Source organism: Drosophila obscura, unplaced genomic scaffold, assembly GCF_018151105.1.
Source record: "Drosophila obscura isolate BZ-5 IFL unplaced genomic scaffold, ASM1815110v1 contig_192, whole genome shotgun sequence".
Classification (NCBI taxonomy): Eukaryota; Metazoa; Arthropoda; class Insecta; order Diptera; family Drosophilidae; genus Drosophila; species Drosophila obscura.
The window spans coordinates 3,229,459-3,256,895 of record NW_024542781.1 but is presented as its reverse complement, the minus strand read 5'-3'; the positions used below and the strand labels follow the sequence as shown (position 1 = coordinate 3,256,895).

Sequence of the window (27,437 nt, the reverse complement as noted above, 5' to 3'; positions counted from 1 at the left end):
GTATGCTAAGTCAGAGGGGGAGGGGAAGCGAACACATGGCAAAGACAACCAGCGCGATGGATGGCCATAGATTGAGTAATTTGGTGTCAGGTCTGATTTCTGTCTGTGATATTTACAACATCATATATATAGTGGTTTTGTATACAGTGCGATAAGTAGATCTTACGCACACAACTGGCAAAGTACAACCATAAAAATTGCTAATAGTTTTTCATTCATTTTCCTCATTCTCATTTCTGTCTCTGTCGGAATCGGTGTAGGTGTAGTGTAGGTGTACGGGTATAGGGTCGGGTCAGAAGATATTAGACTAAATACGAATATTTAATTTGGTTTTTGGTTTTTGGTTTTTAGCTTTGCATGCATTGGTTTACATTAAACTAGATTAATATACGCCATCGTCAATAATATACCACCCGGCACGGCACTGGCCTCAAAAACGTTTGAATCAATTGATCAATTTGTTGTAGTACATTAGCTCACTGTCCAAATGGAAAACGTGTGATTCTTGTTGTTGTTGCTTCAAATTACTGGCAGATTTACTGTTGTACCATTTAATTGAATATAATTATATGTATGTATATAATTACTATGTATGTATAACCTATGTCTATATAAAACTGTACTGTACTGTCTCTCTGTGTGTGCTTCCTGGGTGCTGAGCATTTTGGATGAGGATTCATTGCCTCTTAGTACACAGATCAGAGTGTGTGTGTCTGTGTGGGAGGGGGGAAGGTGATGTTTAGGGTAGGGTATGGGGGAGAGGGGGTGGGGTATAAATCTAGAAATATCAATTAGTTTAATGTCTTTTATGCGTTTTGGAGAAATTTGAAAGTTATCTTTCCTTAAGGGGTATCCTTACGGGTATCTTATGTACATTGCCTTACAGCCTAAAACTTTGCATTAAAATTAAATTTAAAATTTTCCATAATTTCGATTTCATTGCATTAGATTTGTGTGTCTTGTATCTGTGTGTATGTGTGTGTGTGATTGTGTATGTGTAAGTGTAAGTGTTAAATTTTGTTAATCTTTTTTCATTTTCGTTTTTAGCTAAAATCGTTTTTGATCTCACTCAATATCACTTGATTTCACTAGATTTTCTTATGGATTTTTTGGTTTTTTTTTGTCGGTTTTTAAGCCATAGTTTAAGTACAATAGTTCTGGGTTTTTCGTTTAGTTTTTGTAGGTAGTATGTATTGTATGTATGGTAAGTACGATCTAAGTAAAATTTCAACTACTTGGAGTTGCTGACTTGCGTCGTTAAAACTAGAACAACAATCATATATCGCATATATCGTAAGTCTAGGGCATATATATTATACATACATATATATATATATATATATATATATATATATATATATAGAGATTCTCTTAGGGTCTACACTTTTATCGCTCTAGTAAAGTATCAGTGTAGTGTTTTGCAACTATGTACGAGTATTTGGAGTAGAAAAAACTTGTAGTTAACAGTAATTATGCGCTAGTTTTTATCATAGATTTGGATTGAGCTTTAGCTTTAGCCATAGTTCTTTTTTTGTGTGTGTGTTTTAAAGTTATAGAGTTACACCTACAGTCGAGTCGAGCAGAATAAACGCCTACTACGATATAAAAATACGGTAGGGTATATTTTAGAATTATCTCAACATAAATATTGCACTTGCCTACAATAGTTAATAACAATTCAATTTGAACTTGTACCAATCATTGGCTAGACTTAAACCCTAGAGTAAGTCAAAGTGTTTCCTACTTAGATGATAGATAGATTTATAGATATAGAGAAGGAGAGAGAGGGTGTTTTGTTTTGGATAGATAGCTAGATAGATAGATAGATTCTACATGGGTAGAGAGTTGTAGTTAGAGATAGACTGAAGGAGCGATTTGAATGAAGAAATGCCTTTAACTACTACATACAGATGACATTGATTTTTAGACTCAAATTCGTCTAAGAGTAAATTCTAACGCTGCTTGCTTAATGCGATTGTCAATCGATTTTTCATTTGTTTAATCATTAATTTTGGAAGTCATTTTCTTATTTCTGTCCCGATCGGTCTTTAAGACGACGTTGTGATCGCTGATGAGGCGGCTGTTGATGCTAATCCTGATGCTGTTCCTGTCCCTGTCCCTGTGCCTGTCCCATTACCGGTGACGGATCCTGTGATAATATTTGTTAGATTGCTTATCTGCTGCTGCTGCTGCTTTTGTTGCTGCTGCAGTTGTTGTTGCTGTTGATGATGTTGGTTTTTGGGCGTTTGATCCGATTCCTGAACCCGATGCGTCTTCATATGAGCACTACGACTCTTCACCTTATTGAAGACTCTGACAAAGGGAGAGAGAGCAGAGAGAAAGACGTGAGCCATGAGAGAACGTGCATTTAGAGAATCAGCTACGGTCACTACCAGCTAGAATGCACACTATGTGGATATTTTGGACATTTAGATATAATGAGGCACATAGAGTATAGGCAGCGATTATCATAAAACAAGTACAGTAGAGCATGCATAGGTAGATAGGAGCATAGGAGCAACATGCGGAGATAAAGGAGATATTCTTCTGTCACTTCCTCTTACTTAGCCTTGTGTGGAGTTAAAATTTGCTTTGTTGTTATTAATAACCATGGAAAATAGAGAGTTCATGTTGATTGTTTTTGGGAACGAAACCGAAACAAATAAAATTATTTAATAAATACATTTATATATTTGTAGGAAAACGGAAAAGTTGAGAGTTGAGAGTTGAGAGTTTGGTGTGCGCTTGAATGATGATAGCAGAGGTACACTGGACAGCACAGCCGCTCCCACAGGTGGTGATCTCAATGAAAAATTTTATAGATCGGATATTTTCTAGATAAACCAATTCGTAGACAGCAGTAGTAGGTAGATCAGATCACGTCCCAAGCGAGCGGTACGTACAATTTACAGAGGAAATGTAGCAATTGCTTAGAGTTGGTGGTGGCCCCAGTCCCAATACAGCCCAGTGATTTATTAATTATTAGGTATATTTACAAAAGTTATCAAATGCAAGAGGCATTTAGCGCTGCTCTTACAGGTACGAGTATGTAAGTAGTTATGGTATATCGAAACAATTGTACATCAAATCAGAGAAACAGAGATCGAGTCGAATGTCGAGTGTCGAGTGTGAGAACGGAAGAGGGAGAGTACCGAAATGAAACGTAATGGAAAGAAAGGTGGAAAACGAAAGAGTGAAAATTGCTTACTTACCGGGCGATTTGCCAGCGTCTGCATGGCGTCTTTAGTCGCGCTGTTTGTGTGTACTTGTGGATCTGATATCAGTTCCGGTTACATCTATTTGCGAGCTGTGACTCCTCGCTTTAAAATTGCAATTTCGATTTATTGATTGTATTCGTAATTTGAATTTGTTTGATCATGGAACAATACAATACAACAACAATAACAACAATTAATTAATCGCTTGATGGAAACTCTAACTAAATGGCAGAGAAGTCGGAAACTGACAATACGATACGATAGAATGGAACTCAAGGCGCTTTTTTTTTAATGTCTACAAACTCAAGGCCAAAAACTATAAACTCGTACGTAATCATAGAGATAGAGAGAGAGATAAGAGACAGAGAGAGAGATATATAGAAGAGTGAGTGAACAGATATAGCAAGATAAAACGAACAATTGATCAACACAAATGAAAACCAAAACCGAAAACAAAAGAACAGCTTTCGAAACAATAAGACAAAGTTCAGTCAACTCAAGATCTACTCAAGATGTAATTGAAAACTCAAGATCTCGTTTACATTTACGAATAAGTACTCGAGCTGGCATGGTAAATAATTTACGATATAGCGTGCTTTACGATCTCAACTCAAGTCAATACGGGCACTCAAATCGCTTGCGGACTTATGAATTGGTTTTTCACTTGACTTTTGGTTGGTGGTTGGTTGGTTATACGAGTTTTGGTAGAAATTTCTTTTGGGGGGAATCTTACTTGCCGCACACCTTGCAGGGGAATTCCCCCTCCTTGACAGTTGGCGGGGCAGTGGCAGTGGCGTTGGTGTTGCCCGTTTCCACTTTGGAATTTGTCAGTGTCGATGAGGATGTGGTTGTCGTTGTGTTTGGATTGCCATTGCCACCATTGCCAATGCTGCCACCAATATTCGCTGCACTTGTTGTTGCTGATGTTGCATTGCTTGATGGATTATTGGTGCCGCTGCTGCTGTTGGTTGTCAGGGATGCGCATGCGTAGCTGTTGGAACTTTGTTGATTGCTGCCTGTGGCATTATTTGCCATCGCATGCTGCGTACTGTTGCTGTTGCTGCTGTTGTTGCTGTTGTTGTTGTTGTTGTTGCTGCTGGCATTACGGCCAAAAGCGTGTATGCGAACATGGCCGTGCAGCGCCGCCTTCGAACTGAAGCTCTACATTTGGACGGGCAGGCGGGGTTGGTTTGATTTTTACAGAGCATTTTATATACAGAAAAGAAAGTAAACAGAAAGAGCCGGTGAAGTGAGGTGGGGTGGGGTGTTGTATGTGTGTGTATTTGTGTGTCTATTTTCGTTCGGCGAGGTAAGGTCTCAAGAGGGGTGTGTGGGGGTGGTGTGCTAGAGCTGGCGACATGCTGCAGCATTTGAGACATAAAACTTACCGCTGAACAGTCGGCAATCTCGCAAACATAGGGCTTCTCCACGGGGGGTACGATGTGGGTCACTGGCTCCATCTTCAAGTGCGATACCTTATAGTCCACGCAGAGCTTCTTCCAGAAATAATACATTTGCACACACTCCCCCGAGGACTTTGTGCGAAGCTGAACAATGGGGTTGGTGGGGTTGAGAACAATTTAAAGAAAATGCCATTTCAAATGGTTTCCCAGCACTTACCTCGCTGGCAATCTTGCCAAAGTCCTTGCCATGCTTCTCCAGACCGCGCAGGAACTGCTCCAGCTCGAAGGCGGTCCACTTCATTTGAAATGCACTGGATTGCGTCTGGAGGAGGGTCAGCACCGCCGCCGCCGAATTGCCCTGGGACTTGAGCAATGTGTGGAGGGCCACCTCCTCGGAATGACTGCCCATTGGCACGGCCGATGATTTGCTGAGATCTATGTAACGCATCAGGATTTTCTCGTCCTCCTGCACCTCGGGATTCCACATCATCTCCGCACCCATGGGATCATTGGTGGCCTCCTCCAACGGCTTGCAGCAGGGTATCTGTGCCTGATATGCCGAGCCGAGGTTCACCTTCGACTCGTCCGAGAAGTCGACCAGGCCCACCGGGTCGCCAAAGTCATCCTCGAAGACATCAAACATGCCCTGGCCCTGCTGTTTCCGCACAATACAATACAGACCTGTTCCCTTGCGGTCCGGATTCAGGATGGGGGCCGGCGTATAGTGCGTGCGCGAGGGCTTACGCAGCTTGGAGCGATGCGGCGACAGGGTGTGGAACTTGGAGAACTTTTGCGTCTCCTGGGGAGCATTCGAGCGCAGGCGACGCTTCAGTATGGAATTGGTTTGATTCGACAGCGGCTGCAGATTGGATACGCTGGGCGGGGTGGCAATAACCACAGGTGTGGGCACCGATGTGGGCAGGGCGGCCAGCAGGGACTTTCCGTTGCCATTAGTGGCTGTGGCGCCACAGGAAAACAGCAGGCTGGCATCGAGGGCGTTGCTCTGACATTGATTGGGATTCATCTGGCAATCGGTGGTGAGCACAGCCGCAGGGCCTGTGGTGTGTGTGCCATTGGAGACACCTCCGTACAGCAGAGGCTGCAGCAGACTGTTGAGAGGCTGCAGTGTCATGGTGCTCTGACTGGTATCCAGGTACTGAGTCTGGCCGCTAACCGCCGCAAAGCCAGGACCCCCCGCCAGGGGCAGCATGAATTCTGTCTGCTGCTGGCCTGCCTGAGCCTGCATGGAAACCGCTTGGCCCAGAGATTGTTGGGGGACCAGGATCTGCTGCGGCTGTTGCTGCTGCTGCTGCTGCTGTAGCTGTATCTGTTCCTGTGGCTGCTGTTGCAGGTGTGACTCTTGCTGCTGATAGATGGCCGTGGTTTGCAGCTGCTGCTCCATCGGCTGTGGCATAGTCGCTGCCTGGATCTGTCCCATCTGACGCTGCAGTCCAAATTCGCGTGGCGAGGAGGAGAGCATCGGGTCCTCCGAGTTGTTCATCATCTGGGACTGCAGACCGAGGCCCGGCAAGTAGTAGAGATCAATGATGTTCTCCCCCTGCTCCTCGCTGGTCAGCTGCAGCTGCATGTTCTCGTCGGGCAGCACTTCACGGAGCACCTGCTTCACATCCTCTGCCGAGCCAATGCCGCTGGTGAAGAACGACTCCGACAGCGGGGAGGTGGCGTTGCGTGAATCGTTGAGGAACTCCTGGTCCTCGTCCAGGAACGAGAGATTCGTCTCGGCAAACTCGCGCAGGTCGCACTCGGTGTCGTCCTCCGTGCCATTCAGCAAGTCTTCCACCTTGATGGAGGGATCGAAGCTGCTCTCCTCCAGCACCGACTTGAGCTTCAGGATCTTCTCGTTGTCGTTCTCGTTCAGCTGTTCGATGGGCTGACCATCGTCCGTCTTGAAGTAGATGTGCGAGAAGTCCGTCTTGTCTCCGAAGAAGGTGTTGCTGGCGTCCACGAACTGGGCGGCCGCATCCTCAATGAAAGGCGACGACTGGGCCATGTTCTCGTGACTGGAGGGTGGCGTCGGATAGGCCAGCGGCGAGTGGAGTGGGGAGGGCAGGATGCTGCCGCGCATGCTGGCTATCGCCTGGATCTGGGAGCTGTTCTGCATGATGAGCTCCTTGGAATGGAATTGCTGGAAGGTGGGCAGCGGTGTGGTTGCATGGTTGGTGTTGGTGTTGCTATTGGGGTTTGTGGTGCTACTGCTGCTGGAGCCGTTGGCGATGCCGCCGGTGTCTGGCTCCAGCTTGACCAGCTGGCTGTGCACACTGTCGCCGGCCTCGCTGAGCAGGGCAAAGTCCTCGGAATGTTCGCTCTTGATCTGCGCCACGTCCACGTCCTCGTCGTTCAGCAGCTCCATGGAGTCCACTGTCTGGAGCAGCATCTCCGTGTCGGACACGTTGTACACCTCTGCATCGTCGAACAGATCGCTGCCATCGCTGGTATAGGTAACGGTGTACACTCCGCCTCCTCCGCTCGTGATCACTCCCCCCCCCTCCCACGGTCCCACTGCCGACGTGCCCCTCCTGACTGGGGGCGATGTTCAGCGAGAGGGGCGTGTCATCGGCCAGGGATATGCTGCCGGACGAACAGGATGTATTCACGCTGCTGCTGCTGCTCTCTTAATCAGGCCACTCGTCAGGCTGGACAGGCTGCTCAGCTTGCTCTTGGTGGCCACCACCTGGACATCGGAAGGTATGATCACGGTCCGATTGTTGTTGGTGATGATCTGCCGCCCCACCGTCTGAATGTTGCTTCCCCCGATGGTGGTGAGCTCTGTGACCGCACCCAGTCCCGATCCTGCGCCATTTTGGGTAGTCATCAGCACATTCGTGCCGCCTTGGGTTAAATGGGATTGAGCCTTCTTGGAGGTGACCGCAATGCGAGTGCCCCGCTTCAGCAGCTCGATCAGGGTGGAGTCCTTGGGATCCGTGTTGGTGGCGGCGGATATGCCGCTAATGGTTCCGCCTGCCTTCAGGGCGGTCAGAGCACTCATCGTCGTGGTCGTTGGCACGTTGTTGGTGGTGATTGTGATCGTGTTGGTGCCGCTGCCCAGACTGAGGGTCTTCGACTGCTTCTGGCCCCCACTGAAGATCTCGATGCTCTGGGGCAGTCCGATCTGCTGTATGCTGAGGCCGTTGCTGCTCTTGATTGTGGTGGCCGCCGGCAGCACCGCTGTGGTGGTGGCCGCGCTGGTGGAGAGCGTTTGGGTGAAAGCACTCGAGCTGCTCTTCGGATTGAGGAAGCTCTCCAGGTCGCTGATCGATCGTCGCAGGGTGGTGGTGGTGGTGCTGCTGTTGCTGCTGCTGTGCGGTGGCGCGGGTACCACAAAGGCGCCCTGAGCAAAGAGGAGATGCTAATTTAATGCTAGATGGATGGAGGGACAATATTAATTGCATGATCAACGCACCTTGTTCATGTCCTTGCGCTTGCTGATGATCTTCTCCTCGATGAGGGCGCGCACTCCAATGCTGGCCGTCTGCAGGGGCGGACCACTCGAGTCCTTCTTCTCGCTGCGCTTCGTTTCCGGATCCTTCTTGAAGTAGCCGCCGTGCAGGCGCATGTGCCCATTGAGGGCGGGTATGTTTTTGAACTTACGGTGACAGAGATTGCACTCGACGGGCTTGTCGAGCTTCACGAGCAGGTGGGGATTGGCGGTGGCCACAAGTTGCTGCTGCTGGCCCAAGTCTTCCTCCTTGATCTCTACGGGGGAGTTCGAGGCAGAAGCCACCAGATCGGTGCCATCTTCCACATGGAGCGTCACATTCTGGGCGCTGTTGAGCTGTGGAAATATGAAGGCACTGTCAGCCCTGCTGGAGGATGGATTGGTTATAGATATTAACCCACCAATTGCATGTTCCAGGTACGGGGCCGGGACGATGACGGGGCCGAGTTTGTGTTGATTTTGTAGGAGCTGACGCTGGTGGGTGAGGAGACGGTCACCTGGGCACTCGTCTGCTTCGTCTGTTGCATGATCTTGCTGATGAGATCGAGCTGCTCCCGGGTCAGGCCCTCGCCCTCGAGACTGACGCCATCGCTGAGCGTGATGGTGGGTGAGCTGGCTATCACGGTGCCACCGGCCACCGACGACGACGCGATGGTCGACGGGGAAGAGGACAGCGACGACGACGAGGCCGTGGAGGATGCATTCGAGGATGTGGAGGTGGTGGGCGACAGCAGCGTCATGCCCGTCTTGATGGGCAAGTTCATGGCCTTGATCTGTTCGTCCGACAGAGCGATTCCCGTGGCGGCGTCCACCAAAGAGCTGCCCGTGGAAATGTACGTTCGTATGCACGTGGCCCCATCCGGTGAGCTCGCATCCCCGCTGGCCGTCGCCGGCGAGAGACTCAGCGAACTGGTGGCCACACCGACGCTGCTGCTGTTGCTCGCCCCGCTCGAGCTGGCTGTGGGGGAGAGCGATTGACTGGTGGTGGGAGTGACTGCACCCGCATGATGGTTCTCCGAGTGCCTGCGCAGGGAGCGGGCATCGCAGTAGGACTTGCCGCAGCCATCCGCCTTACATTCGTAAGGCTTCTTGTTCCGATGAGTCATCATGTGTCCGTTTCTATAGGGATAATGGTAGTATGGGTTAGTGGATCAATGGATCAATGGATCAGCGTCATTTACTTACAAGTGATCTTGCCGCTTGAATGCCTTCGAGCAGAGCACACAAATATATTTGCGCTCGTCGCTGTGCGTCAGTTTGTGCTTGGCCAGTGCCGAGGCATTTCCAAAGATCTTGCAACAAATCTATAAAAAGTTCGACAAGAGCCAAGTGAAATGTAATTAGCATTGCCTGAAGGCCTCCCTCTCTCTCGCTCTCCTCCGCCTCTAGGTAATTGAAATTGTTGCGGTGGCCATCGCAGACGGCCAGACCGCCAGCCCGCCTGCCGCTGACGCTGACGCTGTTTGAACATTTTAATGAGCCACATTGCGTATACGTTATGTTTCTGCGGCTGCGGCCACAACATACCAACCCTAATTACCTCGCCGCGAAATACCGAAAACCAACCAAAAGCCCAGCCACACGATACTCTAAACTATACTGTAGATATGTACAGATATGTATACGAGTATTTCAACATCAGCGGAATGTGCAGCAGGAGTGAAATTTCAGGCTTCTGTCACTTCCTGCTGCTGACCCAAACATTTCCTCTGCAGTATCGTAAAAGGCGTCATAAAATTGACTTCCTACTCGTACTCCTCAACTAACAGACGCGCAAAAAGGAAAGAAGACTTTAAATTGCAGCACTTTGAGCGGCTGTCAGTTTTATTGACAGACGTCGAAACGTGTTGAAATAGTCATGCGAGGGCTGCTGGAGAGCTATTCCTAACTTGAGGCCTTAAGTGGTTGTTGTTGTATGTTGTATGGGGAGAAATGAACAAAAAAACAGAGGAAATGTTTAAAAAATTTAATGCTTAGTAAGTGAAATTCAGCAGATACCAGCGCAGAAACTACGAGTATGGCTTATCAAATAATATTTCTATTAAGTGACGTATTTTCTAACATTCTGCAGCATATGTACATATATATGTTTTTGCATTCCATAACCCAGCACAGCTGTCATGCGAGGGTTGATCAAGAGCAGCTATTCAGGACTGTGAATGATATCCAAAGTGCTGCTGCAGTTAATGTAATATTACATAAACCAATGGAACAGCTCCTTTCCCTTACCCTAAGAATGATTTGATTAGACTTCCATTCTATGTGGATATATCATTCGTAGCATTCAATTCCATAAACAGATGGCAGAGCCCTCACATGCAGCTCCCCCAGCCGGACTGCAATTAGCGCTGCGCATAAACAGGCCCGACTATGGCTATATAATTTTACTTCCAAGTGGATATGCCGCCGACTTTTACGACTACGAATACGAGAGTTTAGGTGCCAGTGCCGGTGCCGGTGCGGGTAAAGAAAGCACTTTTGAGAGCTGTGCGCGTTTCACCTGCCACTCGGCCGAGACGACCTTAATGTCTGTTTATAAATATGCCACGGCACGATATGGCATGCTAGAGCGCTCGGTGTCTGGCTGTCCTGACATGTTGGCATGGCTCAAAGTGACCGGCGATAAATTAGCGATTAGGCCGCATCGAAACCAAAATGAATTGGGTGGGGATTCGCACACCCATACGCACCTGACACTGCTGTGGTCCGTGTCGCGTTGGAGAGGATAATTTGGGGCGATTCTTGCGCGGTGCTTCGATGCTGATGATGCCACCAATGCCAGGGGTATTAGTGCTTGTGGCTACTGTGCTTCCACCACCCACTGCCCCACTGTTGCCAGGAACATGCCTACCGTTGCTCTTAAAGGAGAGGCTATGCCCGCCGCCGGTGCTGCTGTTGCTATCGTTACTATTGCTGTTGCTGCTGCTGCTGCTGCTGCCGATGCTGATGCTACTGCCCACGGAGGAGGCGGTGCTGAAGTTGCTGCTGTTGCTGCAGTTGCTGTTGTTGTTGTGCTGATTGAGGAGACTGGATGCGCTGCTGGTGCTGCTGTTGCTCATAATCTGCGCCAGCGTCGTGACATTGGTGACCGTGTTGCTGCAGCTGCTGCTGCGGATCAAACAGTTCTTAATGTAGCTGGTATTTGTTTTGCTGTGGCTCTGGCTGTGGCTGTGGCTCTGGCTGCCACCGATTGTTGTTGTGTTCGTGGAGGTGCTGACGGACTGCACACTACGTCTGGTTATGGTTATTTTATTGGGATTATTCAGATGATTGCCATTAGCCGATTTCGTTGAGCTATTGCTTAAAGTTGTGGCTGTGATTGTGTGGTTGTTCTTGAGAGCTATACAGAGATACAGATGCGTTAGTTTGTATATTGTATCTGTCGAAAATAAATTGTGTAGTTTACTTACAGGCTGTCTGTATGCTGCCCAAGACATCTGCCAGCATTTCCGGATCCGGATACCCGATCGTCAAAGCATTCTCTAATGCCGACGTTGAGGACGTGGCAAGCGTTGTAACGCCATTCCCCCCTGTTGATGTGGCCGATTTTGTGCTCGCTGCTGCTGCTGATGCTGCTGATGCTGCTGATGCTGCCTCCAAGGCGCTGGCATCTCTCAGTTGCAATGTTACGGATCCCTCAGAGCCCACAGAGGCGCTGCACATCAACACACGCGGCGCGCTGCTGAGACTTGTCAAAGGCAGGTGTATGCTCTTTGGTACCTGTGGGACAAGTCAAAGGCAGAACGGCATCTCAATGGCTGATAATTTATCCTCTCTATATTGTGCTATATACTACATAAACTACATATATCATCTGTGTGTGTTTGTGTATCTGTTAGGGAGTGGAAGGGGGGCCACAATAGGGACATGTATGTTCATATGTGTGTACATGTGTACACTCGAAATTGCTGCCAAAAGGCGCGACAGCAGCAGCGGCGGCAAAGCGATGGCTGTCAGGAGAGATTAGTCGAGATTATTGATAATTCACAGCAACTGTCGCCTAATGGACGGCGTGTCGCATAATTAATTGAATTTAAATGCATTTCACTACGAGTCCAACAACTGTATCTCCCACACCGACACCCACACCCACACCCACACCCACAGCCACAACCACACCCCGGTACATACAGCCAGTAATCACGGAAGTTAAGTATTCGCCGTGTGGCCATTGCCGCAGTGCCGCAGTGGGACCTCGTCATCCACAGACAAATCCGCACTTGGCACTTGCAGAACAATTGTGTTTGTATTTTTAGTCGGTAATTTTTCTGCTATTCTTGGCAGAACCTCAATGCATATTAATTTAAATGCAATAAAAATTCACCCATTAATAAGCACTCTCCCCTCTCCTGCCGCGAGTGCACAATGGGCACAGGGCTGGGGTGGGTCTATGAGGGGTGGGCTCTGCCACTAGATGGGGAAATTAATGCTTTATAAACCGCAACCGATGCCCAATTAAAGTGGCCTGCAATTGCCCGTAACCACAAAACAAAACGCAAATAAATAAAATAACAGCGCATAAATTTCCAAAAGTGCCAGCGACGCGTACCACAATCAAAACAAGGCGAAAACGAAAGCAGGAACGCCATAATTTGTATTAGGACTTTGTGATATCCTGTAGCAAATTATACAATTTGAATTCAGGAGAATATATTGTATACCCTTGTTCCCTGCGAGTACCTCGTACAAAACAGATGCAGATATAAAAAGACGATAGCGAAGACATTCGCATAAATTAGTTTCGGCCAAATAAAATTTCTCGTAGAATAAATAAACAAGAGTTTTATTATTGTTTAAGTTCTGGGGGAAAAAAAACACATTCAGCTAAATGAGTAAGTTCTCTACTCAATGAACTGGCCTGAAAGTGGAAATGGAGCCACAAGTGGCACAGGGAATCATCTCTGTGTCCGCGTCTGCGTCCGCGTTCGCCTCTGATGTGTATAAAAGTTCTCTTGAGCGGAAAATGTTTATTTAAATGTGCCAGCAATGAGCTATGAAATATATATGGCTGAATCGAATAAGTGCTACGCGTAGAAGTAAATTAGATAAATGTGGAACAAGTGTTGTGATAACCTTGTTCAAAACTGTTTTCAGTTTGAGTATTGAAATACTTGGAAGAGTCTTGGTAATTTCCAAAGAAGTTGTTCCACAATTTTATAAGCTGTAATCCTATTTTTCTTCAAAACATACGAGTATCTTATAAAAACCATTAATTAAATTCACTCTAAATCAATTCAGGTATCAAGTAATTATATGCTGTTGCTCTGTTTCGCCAGACGGAAGATTTATGTATGCCAAGTGATAGAATATCCCATCGTCTGGCAGGGCACGGGCACGGCAGGGGCAGGGCTGTCATGTCTCAGAGGGAAGTGTGAGCGGGTTGTGGGACGCCATATCCTGTTACGACATGGCCCACACCAATTGCCCATACTCCGGCGTATACCTGGACTCTTAGGTGTTTGTATATTTATACGGAGTGATTCACGTGTCAATCAAATGTCAATGTCACTCCAAAAAACAACCAAAAGCCGACGCGTTGATGTTGGCGTCAAAAAAAAAGCACATCGAAGAAAGAAGAAATCCGAAGAGGAAACCGGCTCCCCATGAGAACTTTAACGCTGCCCAAATCATATTTCCTCTACTGCCAGACTCCGTCGGGTCTGTTTCTGATGGGTGCCTGAACATGGACATGAACATGGACGGCGATGGGGATGTGGATGTGGATGTGGATGCGGAGGTGGACATTGGACTGATTTGAATTTGGCAAGGTCTTGGGCCAAAACTCCCAGATACATATTTATATTAATGAAAATTTTGAGCTGATGTCAGTGGAAAATTGAATACGCTAGGTGGTAATTTGTCATCGGGTTTTCTTTTTTCCCATTCGCGTGTTATTGTGTTTGTTGCTTGTGCCGTTGCTTATTAGTAAAATGAGCTGAAACACATGTTCGGGAAGCTAAACACGGTCATACACAAGGGCTGACAGAGCGCCTTCGTCGTCATCAACAACAGATTCATCATCTGGTAAATCGGTCATAGTGCCCGAAATCTCTTTGCTTGCCGTATTTCAATTTATAATTTTGTTTATGCTTAAGCTTGCGGTGCTGCTTGAATGGTATTATCAGCCATTCAACACATCGTATTCAGGCGTTATGGCTAAATTGTATCGTGTGGAGATTTTATTTGAAGTATTTTACGACACCAGCAAGACGCAATTTAATTATTGGTTAAATATTTATGGGCTGATGGTGGAGTTGTGTTACCTCAGGAGAATGGTTGAAACCGAATCCTAAACTTAACGCCAGTAGTATTTTTATGATTATAAAAATATTGTATCAGTGTATATCAAACGAATTTGTTATCATTGGGAAGATGATGTATGCGCAATTGAAGCTGTAAAATACCAACTAAAATTGAAAACAGAATAATTGCATGAATATTTATGGGGGAGGAAGGGAATTAAAAGCATTTTCACGAAAATTTATGGAAATAAAATGCTAAAATAGCAACTGTTACAGCAAATTAATTAATGAAAAAATATTCAAGGGTGAAAGTAGGAGGAGGAACATTCTGCTGTTGAAATGTTGACCTAAATTAACCAATTCAAATTGCTTTTATAGGGATTTAAATGAGAGCTCAAAGTCCTATTCAAAGTAACATAAATATTATACCAACCAGCATGGGGTAGTAAGGACTATTCAATTTAAAAACACTGTATATTTAATCGGGAATAAAACATGAATTTGTTTTAGTTTGCTCAATTAATATTCAACTGTACACAAATAAAAGAAACATTGTGGATTGTCAGATAAAATTTTTCTTATTTGATTGATTGCACACCACTGGTGTTCCTCTTTCGGATTCTGGAAACAAATCACACTAAAAGTTGGAATACAACTATTGAATATTACAGCCGGAAGCCTACAACTATCGATCTGCAAGGGTATGAATGGCTTCGGCCACCGTAACAAGCTTTCCCTTCATTAATTTTCATTGTAGTTTTTCATGCTGACGTTGATGTACAATACTTTGTGTACTTTTTTTTTGATGTGGGTTGTCCTGTACTTACCGTATTTATGGCAGCCATCGTCGCAATTGACGCCGTTGATGATTTTCTTGTTGTTCTTGTTGTTGATGGTGGTGCTTGTACTTGTTGTAGTTGTTGTAGTTGTGGTGGTAGTGGTGGTGGTGATGATGGGGATACAAAATCAAAAATCTGAAAAAAGTTTTTGGATGATAGAACATATTCGAATTGGTTGTTGCGTTTCCTCTTTTCTTTTGCTTTCGTTTCGTTTCCTTTCTTTTTTTGTTGGTGACATACAAAACAAAAAGGCAGAAGATCGACCAAAAATCAAAAACAAAAGATAACAAATTTATGCATAAAAATGTGCGCATAAAAATTAGTCAAATAAAGAGCTCAAGCACATGCACACTTGCACAGATACAGATAAAGGCATGCATGCATGTAGGAGATGCAAGAACACAATCAAAAAAGCATGAGATACAAGCGCGTCGATGTCGATTGGCTTCTTGAGGGGATGCTGGGGACTTAAGGAGGGGCGATGGCGATTAGTCTGGTTTTTTGGCTGAGCAATGTGATGACTGATTGACTGACTGACTGATTGACTAACTGGCTGACCAACTGTCCGACTGATTGGCCAGTGGGGCTTAGCTTGACGGCCAGATTAGTAAACCATAAAATATGACATTGAAAATAAAATTCGGATTTTTGTAGCAAGCCAAAAGTTTTTCTATTTTTTTTAAAGTTAAAGATCCCACAGAGCTGTGTGTTTGCAGCATTGACAATTTAAATAATTCTGTGCACTCGCTTCTTTTGCATTTCTCGCGAGTTTTCCCTCTATCGACATCGCTGTCTGTTTCCATTTCTCTATATCTACCATGAGTATATACGAGTGTATCTACTTGTATATATTTTTCGTATGTCGATGTCGTTGTCAGTGTCTGTGTCTCTGCGCTGTCTCTTGTAATTTTATTTCGGTACACAATAGTCTTTGTCAGTCAGCATGCATGCTTATTTTTGTTTTAGTTATTTAATTACAATTTTCTATAGTTTTATTTTTAATTTAATTCATGTTTCTCCTACCCACCCCTCCTCGGCAGCAGCGCTTGGCAAAACATGCGCTGAAAATGCCACAAAAAGCTATACGAAAAGATTGGCAAAAATGACAAATCTTTAGTGAGTGAATGCATCGGTTGAATGCTCTTTTTCCTGTACAGGAGATTCATAAATATGACAAATATATATATTCTTATATATGTATGTACATATTATATTCGTAAGAAATTTATGAGCATTTAAATACTTCGGAATTTCAGATTCAAACTATTTAAATCATATTGGGCAACTTTGGGATGGTATATTCCTTTTTGAGGGTCAACTCGTATTTTCCTCGGAAATTGGTTAGCTGCGCGCTGGCAATCGGACAAATAGATATATATGTACGTATGTATTTATGTGCATAAACATGACTTGTAAGGAATCATGTGTAGGAAATATTGGAAATATATCTGGATATAGCATATAAAATACTCCTATAATGGTCATTACTGAAAAAACCATGATAGACCCGACAATCTATAGAGTATGTCAAAAACGATTGCGAAATCAAAAACAGAAACAGCAACAGCAAAAGAGACAGAGACACATGAGCGTCGCCAAAGCATCGGGCAAAAGACGCAGTTGGCCAAGGGAACTTTTCTGCTTCTAGTTGTACCAAAGGGGGCTACGGAATGCGGAGCGCCACACGCTCGTACAGTACACATGTTGTTAGACATCAGACGCAGCCCCTTACACACAAACACACACACTCTCGGAGGAATACGTACGGGCATATGGGGAGAGAGACACAGAGACGGACAGAAGATTGTACTCAAAACGCAACAGGCAGAGGGGCTGGCTGCCACATGCATCAGATGCCATGCCTCCTGCATTTTTATTTACATTTGGTTTTGGCTTTCCTCTGGGTTTTTTGGATATTTGCAGGGAACTTCGACAGCGACTGGCAAAGGCATATGTGATGGCCAAGTCAAAGTATCCTATCCCAGTATCGTGGCGATTTTTAATTAGAAATATGTATGAGCGAAGTGTGCAAATTGTGCATTGCACAGTGGTACACTGGCACAGTGTGTCACACTGGGTCGCCGTCGGTGCCGCCATCGTCTGCTTCGGAATCGCTCCTCTTCTGGCCGAGGCGATTGTATGAGGCGTAAGCGTGCGGAATGTTGTCGAGCGCGACGACAATTTGTTTCAGAAAATGTTTGGCAAGGCGCCCACTAAAACATACTAATGAAGAAAGCCAATGCGCTATACGGCCAAAACAGCAGGAGCGGCAACACCGCAAGAACAGCAAGAACAACGACACCAACAATAAACAGAGAGGAGAAGACAATGGCAGCAGCGGTGGCCCGAGAATTCCATGATAACCTCAACAAAAACAGGAAGGAATGGCTGCATTTGGGGAACCGAAGCTGCTGATACCCTTGCCGATCGATTTGTTTTGCGAAAATAAGAAATTAAATAGGGTATCAAAATAATCTTTATAAGTATTATTTTCATGGCCAATTTTTGGTGCTCCATCTTCTTGTTTATACTGTTAAATTTGCTTTTATAGTTTTCTCGGTTATTATGTGCTCTTTTGTGTGTGTTTTGCCTATTTTCCCACACACTTGATTGGCGGTTGATTACGAGAACAAGAAGGATTAAAAGCGTTGCGTATACGCCCCGCTGGCCATGTCAACAGCAGCGTCCAAACACGAAATTCTCATAGAAATAATATTAATAACTATGCGTGATATTAGACAGCAAACATACCTATAAATATTTTCAATGTTAGACCACAAACTAAAAATAATCTTGTGTAAAATGTTAAAGACAGATTGGAAGCGGCAGGCCTCTGCCAAGGTGAGCAGCAGGAGAAGGAGATGATGGGAATGCAGGTGGTGGAGTGTGTCAGATATATCATATCAAAATCCAATTAAAATCTTTCGCACGCTTCAAAAATAAACAGAAGAACGAGTGCCGAGCATCGAATGAACCTCATTTACTTTATTTTATCCGCATCTATATTTATAATTATGTACGAGCATCTGTATGGATACTAGGTTTAATGTGGTTGTTTGTTTGCGTATGGTATAATTTCAGGCTGCTTGATTGGACGCTCGATAAACAGCATCCGCGCGAGTGGACATGAATAGAGGACCCCTGCCAGAGGCACAGACCGAGACCCCATGCATACTCGAATCGGACGAATACTTCAATCTTTAGCTTCAGTGCCAATTAAACAGCTGCACGTTGATCGCCTGCTAATTGCCTCACGTGTGGAGGGGCAGAGCAGATCTGGGAGGCTGTGATTTACATTTCCATTTAATTATCGAACACTTTGCCTAATGAGAATGCGCCACCCATAAACATTTGCTCCACAGCACACGGTCCTCATCGAATGGAGTGGCTCTGCCTACCCAGCCTTGTGTGCGCTGACTTTTATTTATAATTTTTATTGCACATAATGCTTAAATGGCTTTTGAGAGTTGCAGTTTCTTTTGTACTCGTACTCGCCCAGAGAATTGGGTTAATAGTCAACATCGAGTGTGTGTGAAGCATTCTTTTCTTTTTATGTTTAAAAACGAAAAGTTTTAATTTGTTCAAGTTGTGACCAACATTTGAGCATAACTGCAAGCTATAAAATGAAAACTTTCCTCTGTGAAAGCATAAATAAACGAAACTCAATTTTAGGTTGTGTTTGAGGCACAAACAGTCGAGGCAGTCACTAAATTTTGGACTTGTCAAAAGGTTTCGCTCTGTAATTTAGTTCTGGAATAAATACAGACTGCAGGACACCCGTTCAGTTGAAAAATGTTGAACAAAATGGAAACATGACCAAACAAAAACAAGGCCGTTGCGACCAGAACTGTCCATTATTTTTAGGAGCAAATAATGCAATGTTTCTGTCAGTTGGTAATTAATCCAGTTCCTGACCACAACCTTGATTTTGGGAGGTAATAATGTGGAAGTAATTGTTGAATGGAAATGTCCCCATGGGATAAACATTTAGCTAGACTGCCCAATCATTTAGTGTCCATCAATCAATTAATAAATTGCTGCCCTGGATGTAGTCAGGCCTTTGGGGATTAAAGCTACATGAAATGAATCTTAAATGATGGTAAAACCAAACCCAATTTTAGCAGGGCCTAATGCTGATGTTTCCTGTACTATATTTAGAGAACCCTTATCACAATTTCAAACATTGGAGTCCCTGAGGTGAAAGCATATACAGTCCTGTGCTTCACTTCGCTTGGGGATTATTTCCTACATGCTTTAATGCCTTGTGATTCTGCCATTTTGGATTGAAACTATTTGTTGATCGACTAAAAATAGCCACCCCGTGCCACAGCAGAGTTGAAGGCACAAAAATTAATCACATTTTGATGACATATCATTCGAGGAATGTTCACGGATACTGGCGATTGTATTCGCGCGATGCACTCACACACTGAATGCATTTGATTTAATAAAATATACGAGTATAAATAAAACAGAATGGCTGGCACAGTAAGTGAGCATTAATTTAATACAGAGAGCCGACATTCTCAGGTCGGGGCGGACATTGCAAAAAAAATAACTCAAAAAAACTAAAATCAAATTCAGATTTAGATTCAGATTCGGATTCGGATTCAGAAATGCTTGGCAAGTGTAATAAAATTAGTCACACGGCCAGTGCCAGCCGCAGCCGCAAGACACAGAAGTCGACTAATGCATACGATTAATATTATGGCTGGGATCGCAAAAAGGGTGGAAAAGAGGATCTCGAACGAAGCTACTTAGAGATGACAATCGCCATGATGAAGATGGGAATGGGGATGATGACTGAAAGGCAACATAAAGTGCACAAACGCCAGGCATAAATCACAACGCCCCTGTCTGTATGGGTGCCATGGTAAGGGAACGGGTGTGGTGCGGTGTGTTTGTGTGGCAAATAAAATATGTTAATTAAATAAAGATGCGCACACTCATTGGCATCCATGGATGGATCGGGACGGGGCACTCTCTGGGAAAGTGCAGACGCAGACGCGAAAACTGTGACGCCGGCCAGCCAAGCGAAATCTTGGCCAACGCCACAACGGACACGCCTTGTGAGAGACGGACAGAGACGACGACCACATCGACGACGACTACGACGACGACAATGGTTGCACTTTTGCCAAAAACTCAAGCCTCAACCCCACCAAGGAATCGCATGCATTATTCACGGCAAGAAATGTCGAAATAAAACGCCAAGTTTTGCAATACGAAACATTACATGTGCTCATCATTAGAAGGAGCCATCACATATACTCGTGCATGCATATGTATACCCATACACATGTAGATCTAAGGCAGGGCTATACTTTGGCACAATCATCCACGTTTCATCTATTGTTCAGCGGCTGTTGCCTGCCGTAGTCGTTGCTGTTGCCGTTGCTGTGGCATAGGTTCCACTTCAAAAAACATAAAATACGCGCCGCAAATATATTTTTAGCAATCCGCGCTCGTTTGATTTACGATTTCATTAAATCAGCTAATGGACATTGGACATACTCCTGCCTCTCATGAGAGCCAGAATAGAGCAGCAAACGTAAACCTGTCCGATCATCAGCATCATTAGACCGACTCTCCTCTCTCAGGCACATACTCGCAGCCTTGCCTTGCCTATACTCTGCTGCTGTTGCTGTTGCTGCAGCGTTTTATCACCACAACATATTGGCGACCACCTGTCGTTGTCTGTACAAATAGGAACAGCCGCCATGCCACTGCGACGCTGCCATGGTACAGCCACAGCTACAGGCCCTACCTCTGCCACTTCCTTTGTATGTGGCCGTATCTGTTGCTGCTGCTGCCAGACGCCTTCCAATTATGTTTGGGCCATGCCGATGACTAAGTTTGTGTTCTGCACACTGAAGCTTCTGTCAAATTCCTAAGCGCATTAATGAACAGCCAGCCAAAGGTAGATTCAATGAATCGATAGATGAACAAAGCATTGGTCGTCCATTCTAGTTGGATTAATATGTATGTATGTACGCTTCACCTGATTCAACAATCACAATGCATTAGAAATTACATAGGCTAATTGAAATTCTCGTTTCAATAGCAATATTGTTGGAAATTTGAGGCCCAGTTAAAGGCTAGGAATCGTTGCGTTTGTGGCACTATTGTGAGCCTCGAATTGCAATCAGGAATTCTGTTAAGTGCAAATCGGATTACGGAGAGCTCTGGCATTGCGCTCGAATGGAGAGCTTAAAAATAAATTTATTCCAATGTTCTGTGGGAGATGGAAACTCGTCAACTTTTGTGTTTTATTTGCAAAACACTCGTATAATATGTATGTATGTACCACAGTCAAGATTTGTCAGAGTGTGGTTCCTTTATGGCGTTTCCCAGGGAATTTATTTAAATTATTTTTTATGAAGCAGCATCAGCTGCCGCATTTGAAATGTTGTTCGCGCCACACGTGCCACAGTTGACGAAAATAAATTCTTGCCTCGGAAACCAGAAATTAATAGTTCATCAAGCGACGGCAAATGTTGACAGATAAATGACGCGACGGCCATCGTCTTACCCATTCCCATCATCCATCGAGACGCCAGACAAGCTATGGGACACAAGATGCGAAACCTAGTCGTAGTCGGATTTTCCAAAAAGTCTATGCCTCCCAGCTCCCCTTTTCCCTGGCATTAGATGCATGTTCTTTGAGAATGTGTACAATATTTCTAGACAGACTTTTTGTTTTTTTATTTTTATGTGGCGGTGGCAGTGGCAGACATGAGTAATTACAATTCTAGCATAACTTGACTTTCACTTTATCAGCAATAGATCAACGCTCTCCCCTCAATATATCATATCCCCATTATTTCCATTCAGCCTTCGTCTTTCTTTTTCGCTTTCCACTTGACGCAACGGGAAAATATTACCGCATACGCCATATACTAAAAAAAAGACATCCACGTAAAAGCAAAATACAAATATTATAAATAAATAAGAAATTCCTTTTCCCCATTTTACGGTGACGTCAATTGTCTATTTAGTCATAAATTTGACTGGCAGGCATTGCTCATTGAATGAATCGCTATCATTTCAAGGAGGCGAAAGGTGGTTTGGGGTGTCGGTGGAGTAGAAAATTACATATACGAGTACGGGCGGAAAACATAATAAGATATTGATTGTGGTAGAAAATAATTTTTTTTTCGTCTGAATGGTTTTGCCAAAAGTAAGGGAACCGGATATTAGGACATTATCTAAGGATTTCGGAAATGATTCCAAAAATACTCGTGACTCCATCGGCGCACATTATATTTAACTATGGTTTAAGTGAATTGGGAGAAAGAAAAGGAAAACTCCACCCCACAATTCAACTTCAAAATCATCTCTTAGTGAGTCCTCACTCAACAATAAAGTTTAGTATGTTTTATGTTTTATGCTGTACGTTGGAATTTTACGAATTTCACCCGAACTTATTTTCCTATGATTATATTTACTTTATCCATGGAACAACATACTCGTAAACTGACCATCAGATTTTCCCAATTCACAAATAATTTTTTAATGCAACCACAAAAATCACAACGGAGGTTCATGGACAGCGAATTCCCCCGAAAACTAGCCGAACCAAAATTTAGAGCTTATTCCTAGAATCAAACTCTTGGGAACTGGGTCTCCCATGAAATTCTGTACAAAAAACTAAATGAATTTTCTAACCAAACAATGGGGAAAATTCCATTAGTTTAGGCCAGCGGAAGCTCAGTGGGCCCCACATGACGAGGACAACGTCATTGAACTTTGAACACGAATTTTTGGTTCGCTTTTTGTTGTCAGTGCAGTGAACAGAGTACAAAGATTTTTTTTTTGGCTGGCAGCACGTTTCTGCCGCGTGAATTTATCACAGAGCTCAGTGCCAAAGTGTTGTGCGGGTGTTGGTGTGGTGTGGTGTGTTTCTCAGTGTGTTTCAGTATCTGTGTGCATGAGCGGGAATGAGTGTGTCTGTTTGTCAGCACATATTTTAGATGCTTGTTAATACCAGCCATAAATAAATTGGTACGTTCATCAAAGGAGAGGAGGTGGAGGACCACTCTTAGCGCACAAAGAAAGTCATCGTCATTATCACTATCATCACATAGCACAACATTGGGCGCACTTTTGTGATCTCTAGTGCCAGCATATCGTATACCCCACTCGCTTGTTAGTACGGAGTATAGTATTGTTAGTATTGAAAGGAACACAGAACTTCAATAAAATCAAAAACTCAAATCAAACTGCAGGAATGTGTACAGACCAGAAATACATACATATATCTATAACGAAAGGGTTTTTCTTGCTTATTGTCTACTGCATATGTATGTATATGGCTTACCTTTCGAATGGGGGCTGCATTTGCGTTTTGCGCCGCGTCCCACGGTGCGTATGATGAATGTTGATTGTCGTCGTCGAGGCTATGGCTGAGGCTCCTTCGTTGTCAGCTACTTGGGGAGACTAATCTGCGGCTATGGCTTTTTATGTGTGCTCTCTATATACACATACGTGCGGGGTATACGAGTACATATATCCATGTATACACACATGGACGCTATATGTTGCTCGCTGACTGTGACATTGAATCGCTTTTCCACTAATGCTGCTGCCGCCGGTGGTGGTGGTGGTGCTGCTGCTGCTGGTGCTGATGCTTCTCGTTAATGCTTTTCTTTCGTTTCTTTTCGTTTGGCTTTTGTTTTATTTCACACACGGACACGGACACAATAGGTGGGCCAGAGGCAGGCAGGCAGCCATATTTGCCTTCTCAGTTTCACACACGGCTCTCCATCTTTATGTACACACACAGAAACACAGTCCTTAAGTATTCGGTATTCCCTTTCTCTAAGGGATTATGATGTTTAAAAAGTCGTAGTTTACATTAGTTTAGGGTTCATTCTTTGTAAAGAGGACGGCTTGACACGCATTTTTCGATTATATCTACACATCTTACTCTGCAAATGAAATCAATATGATTATGGAATCAACTTAAAGAAGGAATGTGCTCCCATTCCCTCCCATTCCCATTAGCAGTGCTCAAAGTAAAGTTAACAAAATTTAATTGGCTTTATTCTCGTTATCGGGCTGCCATTCTTTAATGCATTCTGGTTTTATGTAATTGCTTTGCTTCATTAAACAGTTTATGAATTTTGTGTGCTTTTCTCGCTGGAGTTTCGACTCCAGTGCATTCTTCGTTATTACAATATAAAACACATTTTTATACTTGGCCAACAACTTTGGCCATCTGCAATAACACGGACAAAAAAGAGAGCAAAGCAGAAAGTAATAATAAAAGGGAGAGAAAAACAGAAACAGAATCAGAAAGAGAAACACTTGCTCGAGGTACCCACCGACCCCTCCTCCTCCACTCCTCTGTTAGAACAAAAAGCGAGGGTATACAACAACAACAAAAAAAAAAGCTTTTAAGAACTGTGGGCCGTTCTTGGGAAATTACTTAAGTTTTCAATGCGTTTTACTCAATTTGACTTTGGGTCGTGGCTGACTTTTCCTCTGTTTTCCCCACTGTATTGCCCCAGTCTCCCCCTTTCGCTGCTTTTGTCAGAATTGGCGCATTAAGCGCAAAAAAGTGAGGCCGCAAAAAAAGAGGAAAAGTTGGAAGGTTGAACCCAGAAGCGCCCTAAAGTGGGATGGGATGGCGGCTAAACAAGTTTCCTTTGGCTGCTGCTGCTGCTGCCGCTCCTTTTGCTGTTGTGGGTTCTTATCGCTGTGTTTGTATTAAATACACACACAAACACACACAGACACACATACACACAAAAATACACAACAGCACATAAAGCGAAGTCAAAATAAATCGATAAATTCTACATAGATACACAGCATCCAAGAGCAGCAGCAATAAACAGCCTACGAACAGTAGGCAACACAAAATGTTTTTCGTTTGCCTCCTTGAATTGTCCTTTCAGCCATGCCACCCGAGGTGGTGGGAGGAAATGGGAATCCCCTGCCTGCTCTACCTCCACCACCACCCCCATCCCAAGCTCCACTCTGAATCCAGCCCCTACTCCTTCTTGGGGCTCTCCTCTCCATTCATACGCAGGCCGAATACGAATGCCGAGCCTCGTTCGTTTCGTTGATTGTATCTGTGTCTGTGTCTGTACTGTGCTTTGTATCTGTATTTGTACTCTGCGCTTGCATCTGTATTTGTATTTGCATTTGTGTTTGTACTGAGTGTGTTTGTATCGTGTCTGTTTTGCGTTTATTTGGATGTGTGTTCGTTTATTCGCACGCCTGACTGTCTGCCAGTTCGTTTTTGGTCTGTGTGTCTGTGTGTGTGTCGGATCGGATGCTGTTGTTCTGTACTCCACATTTCGCTTCGTTTACTTTGCGCGTAAGCAGGTACACACTCACACAGATGTGTAGATATGTTTTGTCGAGCAACTCCTACATTTTGTTGGGAAAAATCAATTAAAATTTAACGCACGTCTCCTCAAAACGCATCTCGCATCTCATATTCCCCCTGCCAGACACCTTTCATCCCGCACAATTTCTCCGCTCATAAAAATACAATCCCTCCATTCGACTGGATACCACACAATTTAATTTGTCTAATTTGAATTTTAATTAAAAACTTTTACGGGTTCAATAACTTGCAAAATACTAGTACCGTCCCCCCAAAAAGAAAATAAAAAATAAAACTGGAAGACACGAGAAAAACAAATTCAAATAAACATTTCTTAGGGCTTAAATGAAATTCGGGGTCTCATTACCATGTAACAGCTGTCTGTCAGACCCCCAAAAAAGGGGCGGGGGGGAGGCGTGGATCGACGGGGATGTGTTTAAAATTGTTATTCCACTTTGTTGCTAAATCTAGTTAAACTTTTCATTATATGGGGTGTGACTTTTTAATTGCTTTAAATGCTAATGCCAGGTGCCAAACAGTCCTCTGAGAGGACAGACTGTGCACAGTAAAAGTTTCGATTGGCTTAAAGGGCGGGGGGCGTAAAGGACTTTCCCTCAACCAATTTGGGCAGCTCTCTATGGATATTTTGCTCTGCTTCCGGATTCCGAATTTTGTTTACACAGGGAACACTGGGAAGACGTTTATATTTTTAATTTTTTAGTTCTTCCAATTTAGCGTATCAAAGAATAAAAAAATTATATAAAATTATATGAATATTAATATTTAGACTAGGCAGTTTCCCGTACTGTCCAGCTAAATGTATTATTTCCCAGTGTATGTAGAGTCTGTGTAAACAAACAAAGGAATCAATAGTACGAGTATTATTCAAGATTCACCAATCTCCAGACCGATGGGCAATTGATGGCCACTAATTATACACCAAATGTGCATATGTAAATATACTAAATGGGACATAGCCATGTGGATGGGGGCTGGTTGGGATGCGCTTTTACAGGCAACGACAATGTAAATAAACAAGATGAAAATTCTCACATGACTCTGCCAATATTTGGATGCTCATCATGTTTTACTTTGAGGAAACATTCGGTATGGGCGCTGCCCCCAAACGAGGCACACCTCCCAACCACACCCACAGCTCATAAACGACGCACATACACACTCGTTCACATTGGCGTGATTTCGTTTCAATCTTTGTAGGATGTTGTAAAATAATTTAACGACGGCAATTTTCCCTTGTCGCGGACGATATTCGCTTTGCTATTGGACTATAATATATACGAATATATGAAAATTGGATGGCAATTTCATTTATTCGAACGTTCATATATTTATTTAATGTATTTTCACTCGTTTCTATTTACGGAAATAGAATTCGATTTTTATTAATAAACGCCATTCAGTGCAAATAGGAATTGGTTTGGAATCCAATAAATTTATCAGCTAGGAATGAGAATAAAACCTGAAAAGTGCTCGAAGGACACACACAAATGCAGCGGATGCTTCCGCTGCAACCTGATTTTGTACTCTCTCAATTTGCCACTGACCGGGGCAATAGCGGATGGAGTCACAAGAGCCCGGATTTGGCTGCCCGTTGTCATGGTAATCCCGGGATACTTCACATGCAACTCTGGATTTCTATTATTAGATCGAGCTGTACAATTGCCCCTTCGCGGCCAGGTGCAGGGTGCAGCATGTATATGGACTAAAACCGAGGACTAACAAATGAATGACATTCAACTTTCGGTCGGCTTGTCATCGGTTAAGTGGCGTTAAATGGGTGAAGGTCACAGCAGCCAGGGCTGCACCGTTAGCCCCAGCGTCAGTGCCAGAGTCAGAGCCAGCACCAGCACCAGGACGAGACCCATCGAGGCCATTCGTGGAAAGTGTGGGTGAATGGGTGGATGGGCCATTAACAATA

At 44.3% G+C, this 27,437-nt stretch overlaps 1 protein-coding gene across 1 annotated transcript; it reads right to left on the bottom strand.

Annotated features, from left to right (window-relative positions):
- Nucleotides 1-1,370: 1,370 nt before the first annotated feature.
- On the bottom strand, nucleotides 1,371-15,254 carry LOC111065601 (serine-rich adhesin for platelets). Its single transcript, XM_041593585.1, is given in 12 exon segments — nucleotides 1,371-2,313; nucleotides 3,952-4,379; nucleotides 4,607-4,765; nucleotides 4,839-7,125; nucleotides 7,127-7,246; nucleotides 7,282-7,970; nucleotides 8,043-8,414; nucleotides 8,480-9,197; nucleotides 9,264-9,382; nucleotides 10,769-11,418; nucleotides 11,489-11,798; nucleotides 15,148-15,254. Coding segments are annotated over 12 exon segments (6,135 nt in total). The 5' UTR covers nucleotides 15,166-15,254; the 3' UTR covers nucleotides 1,371-2,048.
- Nucleotides 15,255-27,437: the final 12,183 nt, after the last annotated feature.